The 12,734-nt window shown below is 37.1% G+C and overlaps 1 protein-coding gene across 2 annotated transcripts in view; it reads right to left on the bottom strand.

The window, feature by feature from the left end:
• The window catches only part of RORB (RAR related orphan receptor B), a 261,375-nt gene that overhangs the window by 83,879 nt on the left and 164,762 nt on the right, over positions 1-12,734 (bottom strand). Inside the window, exons 1-2 of one of the 2 annotated variants that reach the window (XM_075598262.1) lie at positions 12,376-12,478; positions 5,587-5,672 (exon numbers count right to left, since the gene is read on the bottom strand). In XM_075598262.1, the coding sequence (XP_075454377.1) occupies positions 5,587-5,672; positions 12,376-12,415 (126 nt within the window). In that variant the 5' untranslated portion in view covers positions 12,416-12,478. Of the gene's footprint in view, positions 1-5,586; positions 5,673-12,375; positions 12,479-12,734 lie in introns of those variants that run through there. The other variant, XM_075598271.1, reaches the window with a different exon arrangement.

The following is a 12,734-nucleotide window of genomic DNA, read 5'->3' as shown; positions in this document are numbered from 1 at the left end:
GGGTCCATACACCACTGCATGGTTGTATATTCATTTATCTATTTATGTCTGTTATTTAGCAGATTTGTGTTAACTGGCGCCTTATCAATTTTTGTTATATGTCTTTTTTGATGACCAGGTGGTCATTGTTAGATTAGGCTGCCGTCCTGCATTCACATATTTGTGTATTGATAGGGAGCTCATCTTTCACTTTTACATTTATATATACTGTCACTTGTTTTAGCGCTACCTATTTTTGTCTACTAGTATCACTTCATTGCCTGTATGTGTGGGGAAGATTTCTGTTAACAGTAGGAACAGCAGACCAAGCCCTACAAAGGTTGAGATTGATGTTATTGAATACATAGCTCCCCCACCTCTCTCAAAAAAAATTATAACTTTTTTTTGTTTCCGATCCGGGATAAATTGCACATGCCAAGTCTGAGAATACTGTAATATGCCACCTAATAGAGAAATAAAAAGGTAGTGATGTTGAAAATGTAAAAATGTATTAAATATGAAAACAATGCATCACATAATGATTTCTTAAAATCCCACAATTATTCAGCCCTTCTCGAGAACAAAAACAAAATATGTAACTTTCATTTTTTTTCTTCCTCGTTGGATTTCTACAGTAAGTCAATTGTCAGTGAAGGCTTTCTACACTAGTTCCCAATACATCACATAATGTTTCCCATTAACCAGGAAGTGGAATAAAGCAAGAAACATCTCGGTGTGAAATGTTATTACAAGTTATGACATATTTGAATCGATCACATATGGTACAGTGCATAGTGTGTTGTCCAAAATAATAGCGTGGCAAAGTTTTAAAAGCGTGAAGCTGGTAATACTGACTGTTTAAAAGTAAAAAAGGCAACGTTTTAAAAAAGCGATATTAGAGTTCCATAGAACTTCATCTTTATCTTTTGACGCTCGATATCACAGTTTCTTTTCTGGAAAAAAAATGAGGCTATAAGTTCCGGTTGTGCGCATGCGTCAAGTCACGCTCTAGTGCGTATATGTACAAGCATTGATATGTCAGGCATACACTACTGTAGTGTCATTGAAAATTAATGTTAATATTGCATAGTACATTATATTTATCTTCATTATAAACTTTGCCAACCGGGTGGAGATGAGCCAATGTCAGAGATGTATTGTGCATACAAGCTGGGGTCACTCATGTAGTCTGCATTATAGTTGACAGGTGCCTGCTGAAGCTGGTAATCAGGCGGGGACAGATAGCAAGGATTGCGGTTCACCAGGGTTTTAGTAATGGTTGGCCTGTTATTTTAATAGTATTGGTAAGCCTGTGTTGGTACATTGCAGGGTCGGGAAGCAAGAATCTTAAATGGATTAAATCTGACCTTTCTCTTTTGAAGTTGTCATGAGCAAACATACCGGCAAAAGCTGGGAGCACAGACCAATAACCTTTTGTACTCACCAGAGGAGGGGCTGTGCAAAAAAAGCAATCTTCATTAGTTAAAGTTTGCCTTATAGAACGCTTCCACCCATTATGGTTCAGTGAAAATTTGAAGAAATCATAGTTGTCAATGATATAGTCATATATCTCTGCTAAAGTCGCCTTCTTATCTGTTCCAGCATTAATTGCAGTAAAACTTTAATATGAATAACTACAGTCCGGTTTAGTATAAAGACTTGACATGATGTTCAGTGTATGTCCATTCAGCAATTGTGCAGGAATAGCAATGTAGAATAATGGCCAAAACATTCTCTTTTGAAATTTTAAATCTTAAATGTCTAAATTTGATAACGTCTTCAGCAACCAAGGTCAATTTACAATGGATCACTGTAGTTGACACTATTTTTATCTGGTTTTTAAACACCTGCACAATGACTACACACTAGCCACTGGATAGTCTATGCCAAGGGATTCCCTTTTGCCATCTGGCGGATACGCGAAGAACTGTACCCAAACAAATCAGGATCCAGGTAATCAAGGAAATCAACAATGGTAAACAGAGGTGTGATTGGCAGCCTTCACAGAGGATTAACGAGTGAATGTCGCATGGAATACAGCAGACTTTATGAAAACGGCTCAGAGAAATTATTGGAAACGGCCGCTGCATGTGTTCATATACATAAAACCAAATAAACATAATAATAATAATAATAATAATAATAATAATAATAATAATAACTTTATTTCATATAGCTCTTTTCTCCCAATGGGACTCAAAGCGATTCCCAATTACAGTATAGTGCCTAGTAAGCAGCACATAGGATTTCTATAGACAGAGTAGTGTCCATTGGTTCATTTTGGTCCTTAGGCCACATTTGTATGAATTTAACGTATCCGAGATTTAATAAAAAAATTACAAGTGAGAAATGGGAATAGATTCTTCAGTACTTTTGATCATATACACTAATGCTGTCATTTCCTTCATTGCACCAAAATGCTGACTAATCTTACTCTGAGCTACAGTACAAAGACATCACTGTTATTTTTAGGCAACAAAAGCATACTGTATGTTTGACTTTGTAAGCTTTAACAAGTAGCAAGATCCCTTTGAGAATGTAGCTGACAAATAAGGCAGTCAAATGTTTCCTCTTTATGGTTTTCCGTGTCATCAATACAGTATGTTATTAGCAACGTCAGGACATGCTGCCACTGTCAATGGACATATTGTTAGCACAGATGATCTCAGAGGAGTGTGAATAATCATGATTGAATAAATACTGGTTAGAACCCTGATTACCAGTGAGCATGTTGCATGGGCATGGGTGTGTTGCATCCATATGAAGCTAAATTAATACTATCAGATGGACTTTCTCTGTCATGAAATAATAAAATGTATAATTTTCAAAACCATCACAGTCACTCCAAGTGGGTATGTGTGTTAAAAGTGTTGTGTTGTGTTGTGCATTCTGGTGAAATACAGTACATAAGGAAATGTGAAAGGTTTGGTGGTTTTTTATTGCTCAATCCTTGATTTTTGGTAAGTGTATATTTTATAACTACTTTTAACTACTCCTGTTGCCATAACATACAGTAATATGGGATCAAGCTTGAGTAGTTACTTGATTAATTTATATAATGAATACTTTAGTAACAAAATGTATTTTTACACAGTCCTCTAAGTTTGTGAAGCACAGTAAGAAATATAACTACAGATATAGGGAGTAGGGACCTACATATAATCAAATTTCTCACCATCTATGGGATCTACAACCACAATGGGAAGTATTTTATCCAAACAATCAGCCATTCCTACTTTGGTGCAGTTTTAACTGCTATACATATTTTATACTTCATTTTAGTACTGATTCTTGTTGGTTTATAAAGCTATTTAACAGATTGCTACTTAATATGCCGTCAGTTTAAATGGTACCTCTTGTTTTCCCTCTCTCCCAATTACATGGCTTTGCTTGTTAGCTTTAATTCTTTATGTTACAGTCATTAAAAAGAGTTTACTTCTGAAAGTGTGTCATTGGCTTTTATTGTGGTACCATCATGGCTCTGTTGGAGTAGCCTATAGCACCTAGCTTTGTGAAGAGTAAAGCTGAGTTTTGTACTACACAGTTATCATCTGATTTAGGCAATTAGGTACTGGTTTAAAGAGAACACCCAGAGAATAGTTCATCAAGGAAGAAGCTGTTACAAGCGTTGTGACTGTCCATATCAATTAAACGAAACACGATGGGGTCTATTTGCTTAAGCCTCGGCTGCAAACCTTGGGAGAACCAGTGAAAAACACAACATATTTTTCAATGAAAGGGAATCCCATTGAAAGCAATTTGACTGGTGCTATTGTTTTGCTGTGATTGTGCCCCAGATTTGCAGCCTGGAGACAATAGTAAGTAACCCCTAATGGTAGCTATGTATAGAAAGTAATGATTAAGGCCTAAGCTATAGCACATCCTAGCTCCTGTTCATATTTATACGATTTGAAGCACAGCACCCTTAAGTGCACCTGGGCCTACGGCAGATAAGTTGATATTAAGAGCATTAATTTCATGGTTTATCGACATTGATGTATGAAGGCACTTATTGTCAACACTGTACATGTCAGGATGCAATTTGAGAAATGGCCATAGAAGGCATTAAGGCCGCAGTTATATGGCATAACATTAAAACAGCATAAATACAAGTTTGTAGTACCTATACTCTTTACTGTTTATTCATTCCTTGCATTGAATTTATGTGTGGGGTGATATCACTCTCCACACCTTTGCATCATTTTCCTAAATCTGTCTCAGTGCCTCCCCTGCTGAAATCCCTCTCCTGGCTTCCTATCAAATCTCGTATCACACACTCAATTCTCCTCCTCACTTTTAAAGCTTTACACTCTTCTGCCCCTCCTTGCATCTCAGCCCTAATTTCTCGCTTTTCACCATCCCGACTCTTGCGTTCTACTCAAGGATGTCTTCTCTCTACCCCTTTTGTATCTAAAGCCCTCTCCTGCCTTAAACCTTTCTCACTGACTGTTCCACACCTCTGGAATACTCTTCCCCTCAATATCCGACTAGAACCCTCTCTATTCACCTTTAAGACCCACCTCAAAACACACCTGTACCAGGAAGCATATGAGTAGTTCCATGGCTGATAACTAAGACCTATATATAAACCTTGGCCCCTTGCAGATGCACTTACCAGAACACCCTCCTACAGTCTCTGTACGTTCTTCCTACTTACCAATTAGATTGTAAGCTCTTCGGAGCAGGGACTCCTCTGCCTAAATGTTACTTTTATGTATGAGGCACTTCTCCCCTTTATGTGTTATTTATATTATTTATTATTATATGATTGTCACGTGTATTACTGCTGTGAAGCACTATGTACATTAATGGCGCTATATAAATAAAGACATACATAATACAAGAACGCACCTTTTTGATTCCTACTGTGAATTCGATACTGTATCGATAGAGACAGGCATAAGCAGGGTTGCCACCTTCTATTGAAAGCGAACCCGCAGACTTTTTGCAATTACATTTAATTTTTTAAATGTATTTATTTTATTTATATATTTATATAATTACTTCTCTTACCTTCTCCGGTGGCGACATCTCCCGACATCTCCTCCCGCAAGGTCCCATCAACTTGGCTCAGTGACATCAAATGGTGCTACGTTACCATGACAGTGTGACGTCATGGTGTCAAGTTGCCATGACAACGGGACACCTCATGGCGCTGCGGTGTCATGTCACATCCCATTGTCATGGCAATTTAACGCCATTTGACATCGCGGAGCCATGTTGACGGGACCATGCAGGGGGATGATGCCGCCACCACCGGAGAAGATAACAACCGAAGCCCCTCTCCGTAGCCCGGAGGGGTGGCAACCCTGGGTACAAGTTAAAAATAAATTGTTGTTTCTATAATGCACGGCACATTTGTGGTACTTCCAAACTTTTTTCTACCACAAATAAAGAGCAGCAGGAGACTGAGTGTATATACTTGCTGTCTTTATAGAGCGTTGCATATTAATTTTCAAAGGAAAAGTGATTATGTTTTGTATATGATCATGTTCTGCTGCTTTAATTTTCAGACAATGAACCTTATAGTTCCCAGGGTCCATGTTAGTTAAAGAAAAGGCACAGCTACTGCAGATAAATTCCCACGACAAAATGTGCATCTCCTACCTTGCAGCCTTCACATGTGATGACACCGTAGTGGATTCCTGAAGATTTATCTCCACAAATTTTGCATGGTATCACTTCAATTTGTGCTGAAAAATAAACAAGAGACAGCTCAGCTGACAGTGCGGTTTTTATTTAGCATCCTTTATCATCGGTCATTGAAGTAACAAAAGCAATTGCGTTAGGTACTTTAACCTGTACAGTATAGACAATTACAAATAAAAAAGTCAAATTCTGGACTAGAATTGGATCTTTTATGTTGACTCTACTTCTACAATAGGTAATACATATTTAAGTAACAAAATCCTATATTTAAAATTAATAAGACACGAACACATGACCATAATGATATAACAGTAACAAATAAAATGTATTTCACATGTTTATAATGTTATCATGTCAGTGTTTGAGTTACGTAGAAAACTTACATATTTATATTGGTAACGTAGTAAAATATCAGTTAGTTGGTATATTAGCCACAGTTGAAAGGACGGATTGATAAATAATAAGGAATAGTCAATGTTTAAAACAATGTAATCACTGTCTCATTCAGAATCAACATATTTTCCTCAGCAATGCCTACAATCGGGAAGGATTACTTCTTTCGATGGAATAAAAATCAGAAATTCTAGTGGAGCTTATATTATATATTATATATATATATATATCACCACATTTATTAAGGTTATGGTGGGTAAAAAAATTGACAAAAACCCTCCACAGTATAGCATATAGCAACTGTAAATATTCCTGTATATTCATTTGCACGTCTTAGACAGGTCTGCAACCCTGTCTTCCACCATTATCGCCCAGCACACAGCACTTCCACTGCAGCAAGGGATTCTGGGAAATGACATGCAAATGAGCACACAGTGCCACCTTTTATCTCAAGATCACATTACATGAACAACCCTTTGCCAATGCATGTTGCTTTAAACACAGCTTTTAAGCAAGGACTTGGGAGATGCAAAGTCAGTTAACCCACTCACAGACATGTTTCAACCTTGATGGGTATCATCAGTGTGAGGTTGGTTTCTGACATTTGCTCATTTGAGATTAAATGTATACATATATATGTATATATGCGTATGTGTATATACACATGCACAATATTTTTTTATTTATTTGTTATACTGTTGTGCTTCTCATAAATTCTCCCACGTTTTGTGGTTAAATTGAAGCAGCACATACAGGGACACTTGAACACGCTGCTTATGTTCTTTTCTGAGAGGCATTTATCCTTTGTGCCAAAGCAGGACAATTGGGGGATGTGTAACTGAAAACTCGGGTCATTAATTGTACACTCAAGGTGAAAAGAAGCCACTACATTCCTAGAAACATCTTGAATTACTGTAACTAACACTCTATGTACCAAGTTTCCTTTGCAGTCTTTATGAGTGTCACAGTCTCTAACATTCCCTTCACAATGTATGTTTAATCATGTAGAGTTGCAAGTTTGTCTTTCTTCAACAATGCTGTAAACAATTACAAAGCTTCACAGTTGTTTGCACTCAGCCATACAAAAGATAGCTTTTCAAAAAGCAGTGCTAGAGACTAAAACCACTCCAAAGGTTTTTTTTTTTTTTCAATTTTAAGTCTGAGAACAGTTTCTTCCTCTTTTTTTGCACTATATGTTGTCTTTTATAAACTGTATGCTGCCAAAATCTCCAAATGTAATGCATTATGAAACAACTTTTAGGGTCTTAGTTAAAAAAAAGTTCAATAGTGCGGAATCTGCACTCTCGCATGGAAACTCGTATTGTCTTGGTTGGGAGTCTCCATGCATTAGTGCCCAACAGCACAATTCCACATTTGAATAGACCCCGTAGTGTACCCATAGTTTGGGGTGTTGACTCTTTTTTTCCGGTTTAAACTTATTTCCTCTATATTGTAGATGAGGCCTGAAATTAGCACTTTTGATTGTTTTGTCAAATGTTATAAAGATCAGGCTGATGGTAGCAGAATAATTAAATGTATATCAATTTTATAATAGAAAAAAAAAGGGAGATACATAAAAAAAAATGTTTTATATTTTTTCAGTGTTATAAATTCCTGTCCATCTCTGACAAATATTGTTGGAGAGATTAATGAAAAAAGCATAACCCTAAAACTATCACATTTACTGTTCATATTAATCTGGATTCTTTGTTATTTACATATTGATACTGGTTAAGACATTCATTCTTTCTAAAACCGACTCTTCTCCTTCCTCTATTAGTTAATCTGAGAAGCAGCAGAGAGAATAAATTCCATCTGTGCGGCCGGAAGAGAAATGGCCAGGTTGTGCTATGGGGGCTGGCATCGCATGTTTTCATGCCAACAGTGGAAGGGCAATTCACAGCTCAGGAGAAGCAGGTAGCAGAGGGAAGACGAACAAACCACAACTGATTTAGCATAATCCTGACAAAGCTCCCTGCTGTTAATTTACAATATTTTACTAATTATGACTACAGCAACGTTAACCTAATAGTGCTAATGGGGCACTGTTATGCTGACTAACAAAATTGGTTTTTGTTACCTTGATTTTATTTAAAACTAAATGCAAACCGTAAACCAGAACTGTAAACTACCACAGTGTCACAAGAGTGTGTGTAGCCAGTAAATGCAAATTCTACTTCCCATTTACATAGCACGCTACATTTTCACATATGAACTTTAAAATGTGATACTTCACTTGAAGAGGAATATTAAATGCAAATTAAAAGCAAGCATCATTTCTAGAGCTCTAAGGCGGTTCTGCTGATACTGCACACTTTTCCTAAAGAGATTACTTTTCTAATCCCAAATATTATACTGCACAGCCTATCTTATATTCGAGACTCATCAGATCCAGCATTCTGCTTGTAATCTCCAGCAGCATTACCTTGTGTGTATATAAGCTTCTGCTTGAGCAATGATGATTGAGCTTTTTCAAGCAAAAGAAGAGTGGGTAGCCATGTTGGTCGGAAAGGATAGAATTAAAACTTTATATTGGAACAACAGATAGTTGATAAATTACAAAGCTTTTGAACCTCACAAGGAACCACACAAGGGCTGAACTACAGAAACAGTATTGTAGAGAGATGGTATCTAGTTACAGTGGAAGTGAGATATTATGAAAGGGTGGATGCTGACAGGCTAGTGTGAAGCTCAGAGGAGGCATTAGAGGCTTCTATCTATTGTTATGTAATAGTGAGCTAGGCAAACAGACAGGACTAACATGTTGAATGGAACTGTGTATGTACTTATATAACATATATACATAAGTGTGTATATATGTATATATACCCGAAGAAGAGATGTGTATCTTGAAAGCTCACACCAATAAAAGCATTTAGTTAACCACAGAACGGTATCGACTATTTGTTTTTGATTATTAAGCTTGGCTAACATGGTACAGATACCTCTACACACAGACACACACACACATATATATATATATATATATATATATATATATATATATATATATATATATATATATATATTAATTCATAATTGTTTGTTCTTGTATAGCACTGCTAGTTGTACACAGCGCTTTACAGAGACATTTTGCAGACACAGTCCCTGCACTGTAGAGCTTACAATCTATGTTTTTGGTGCCTGAGGCACACGGAGAAAAAGTGACTTGCCCAAGGTCACAAGGAGCCGACAGCAGGAATTGAACCATGTTCAAACTCAGTGCCAGTCAGTGACTTTACTCCTTCTCCCTATATGTGTAACCCCATTGAAAGAATGCATGTATGTATGCATGCTGCCCCCTGGATGGTTCCTCTCTGTGGTGTGTTAATGAGTCCCTCTATCATAGACATATCATCTAGCCAATAATGGTGACTCAGAAGAGGAGGTACTAAGGGAAAAGTTTTATGAGGAGTCAGAGCTACCACAGCCAGAAGGAGAGTGTGACTTTGATGACCGGAGGATCAGTCTGTGAGCGGGAACAATCAACAGGAGCTGGTTGGCCGAGGTCACAGACTGGACAGCTGAGTGCTACGCTAAGCAACAGCCAATCAGGTTATGGGTGTTGTGAGTAACCTGCAGAGGGAATCCTCATTAGAGAAAAGGGTACTGAAGGCTTTGCAAAGACACAGGCCTGCCACGGTTTAACATACTTTCAATAAGAGCTCCAACGTTTTTCCGGCATCCATAAAGGGCCCTTTATAACACAGGGTTATTGAGACTGGTGAGAGATACTGGCACACAACCATGCAGCGAGTTATCTGTTGTATGCGATAGTTGTAAATGTATGATCCTACCGATTGAGAAATATATATATATATATATGTATGCATCTGGTTCTACGAATTCTATAAATACATTCTGGTTATTTAAAGTCCTGTGTTGTGTCCTATTGTCTGACCTACTGCCAGATTCTCAGCTAATGGAATAATATCACTCATATTGTGGAGTGGGGCTTGGGCCGCCTCCTTAGCATATAAGAAGTCAGTCTTAGGGGAATAACTACTGTAGTCGTTTCATATAAATATATATATTGGTATCAGACCACATATTCCTTCTCCCTCCTCTGTTACTTTACAACATGAGATTTTTCAATGCACCTGAAGAACAAGGAACAAGACATGCTTACCCTGTTATATACTGTATGGGACCTGTATACAGTGGCATGTGTCACAGTATGCAATGGCTATATCGTGCAAATTATGTAATTTTAGTTTTCAATTGATACATGCTGTAAGTACTGTACATGTAATATATTGAAAGTAAGATTCGATCATATTACAGAAAAAACTCTCCAATGTATGAACAATATACACACGTTAACTATAGTTCAGTTGGGACAATCACTGTAAAAAATATAAATTCTAAATAAAATGTCTTCTATATATAACATAGTAGTACGACCCTTTTATAATATATTTTAAACTCCATTTCTGCAATAGAATTGCTATATTGGAATACATACCATATTGTTTTGTCAACATAATAAATCTTAATTGAGCAATATCTTGATTATATTTTTTGACCTTTATTGTTTGCAAATAGTTTTTCCCTATTAGCTATTATTATTGTCATATTGCTTATCCGTTTTTTGTCCTTATAAGACAAAATTCGACATTTATTTATTTTTTAATTGTGTTTCTTTTACTTTAATGAAATACAATATATTAAATGCAGATTAACATTAGTGATGACTATCTTTACGGGGTGATGGAATTCTCACATCTGGGCCTGTCTGTGTGGCTCAAGCTGATCAGTTGGAACTACATTATACAGTATGATGCTTCTGACCTATGGCAAAGAAGGCACTCGTCAGTCAGGATCAAGTGACTGTTACATCAGGACATCATTTATTTACCTCACCATATTTCATAATGTAAAGTGGTTTGAAGGGGAGACCGGACTACTGTTAATAATGCATAGAAAGAAGACACCAGTCTAGGATATTTGGTTGTGACTATTTCCCCACAACCATATGACCGCTGATGCTTGACCGCCACTCACCCCACTGCTGGGACACTCAGATACTGGCCTCTTCACCATTAAAGTAAGTGACTAACCTTACCCTAAAACCCCTTAATGTTCACCCCTAATACTAGCGCTACCACCTGCCCTAAAAACCTTAACCCCTTACCCTAAAACCCTTTACGCTAAGTCCTAACCCTAACCAATAAAACCCCTTAAGTTAAGTCCCTACCCTAGCCGCTAAAACCCCTACAGTTAACCCCTACCCTAACACTAACCCCCTACCCTAAAACTAACCCCCTTCCCTAAAACTAAAATGAACCCCCTACCCTTAAACGTACCTTCTAGTTGTAGCGGCCGGCGGCAGAGGGTCCCCCTACGGCTATACGCCAGTAGGGAGTTTGTCGCGGCGAGACTGCCGCGGCTAAATGTCCGATTACGGAAGACACACCGTAACATGGAGATGTTAGAATGTAACAAATTCAGCACAGGAGTCACAGCCTGCATACATTGTGTGTATCCTGCAATTCGGTTCCCAAGAAAAGGCTTTCACAGCTATCGTAATCAAGTATTTGATAGAGGCTGATTCTAGTAAATATATGTCTCTACATGGGAAGATACACAGATTATGATGGTATGAAAAACAGTATATAACTGGCTATAAATGTTACAAATATTAAGGGGCTAATTCTATATGTGGAAAAGTGGCTAACTGGGCCTTTTTGGCCAAATTTCCCTTCTGACTTCACTTAGAAATGTTGGTCGAAAACGGCCCCATCGGCCGCTTCAGCATATATAGAATCAACCGCTAAGTCTCCCTAAATATTTACTTCTATCTCTGTCCCTATTATATAACACCAAGACATATTTTGTAAAGGTCTATGCATTAGGGTTTGGGGGAAAACTCAAGGTGTCTTCACAAAAGTTTCCACTCTATCTTGAGACTTAATAAACACAGTTTTCATTACTGTGCAATTATTTTCAGAATTGACAATTTTATTTTTTTTTTACAAATAGACAAATGAACTAAAGCTAACAAAGGCCTTTTACATTTCTTTTATAGTGTAAACAGGTATCCATAAAATCTATGTAAATATTGTGTGACATACTGTAAGATTGTAGTGTGGATTATTTCAAGCCCTATGTACATGTAAATCTGTCTTTAATAAACCTATTACTACCTCTGTGCCTTTGGCAGCAACATGTTTACCAAATGCTCTACAACATTGAATTGAATTATAATTAAGTTCTGCTAACATGCTCAGTTCTGCTTATCTCAGGACTAAAACACACAGTCTATACATCTGCATAATTATGTATTTCTAACTTATTGTGCATGCAATGTCCATGTTAAAAAAAAAACGATAAAAATAAGTAACTTGCACTCACCAATCACATCAGATTTCATTCTAAGGTGATTCTCACACATTTTGTAATATTTAAAAGTCTATAAGGGAAATATATTCCCTTAGCCATTCAATCTACTGACCACAGTGCTATTCCACAAGGAGTCTATTAGACTGCAATAATGAGATTATATGAATAAGATGTTAGAGGCAGAGCATGTTCCATTGCATGACGTACGGGTGAGTGACGGTCGAGGTAAAGAGCAATCAGAGGATCATTTCTAACGGAAGAGATTTGGAATTCTGCCTTTGTTTTATTCTGATTGTCACGTGTATTACTATTGTGATGCGCTATGCACATTAATGGTGCTATATAAATAAAGACATACAATATATAATACA

Source organism: Ascaphus truei, chromosome 1, assembly GCF_040206685.1.
Source record: "Ascaphus truei isolate aAscTru1 chromosome 1, aAscTru1.hap1, whole genome shotgun sequence".
Taxonomy (NCBI): Eukaryota; Metazoa; Chordata; class Amphibia; order Anura; family Ascaphidae; genus Ascaphus; species Ascaphus truei.
Note: the sequence above shows the minus strand (reverse complement) of the source record. Positions and strands in the feature narration are given on the sequence as shown.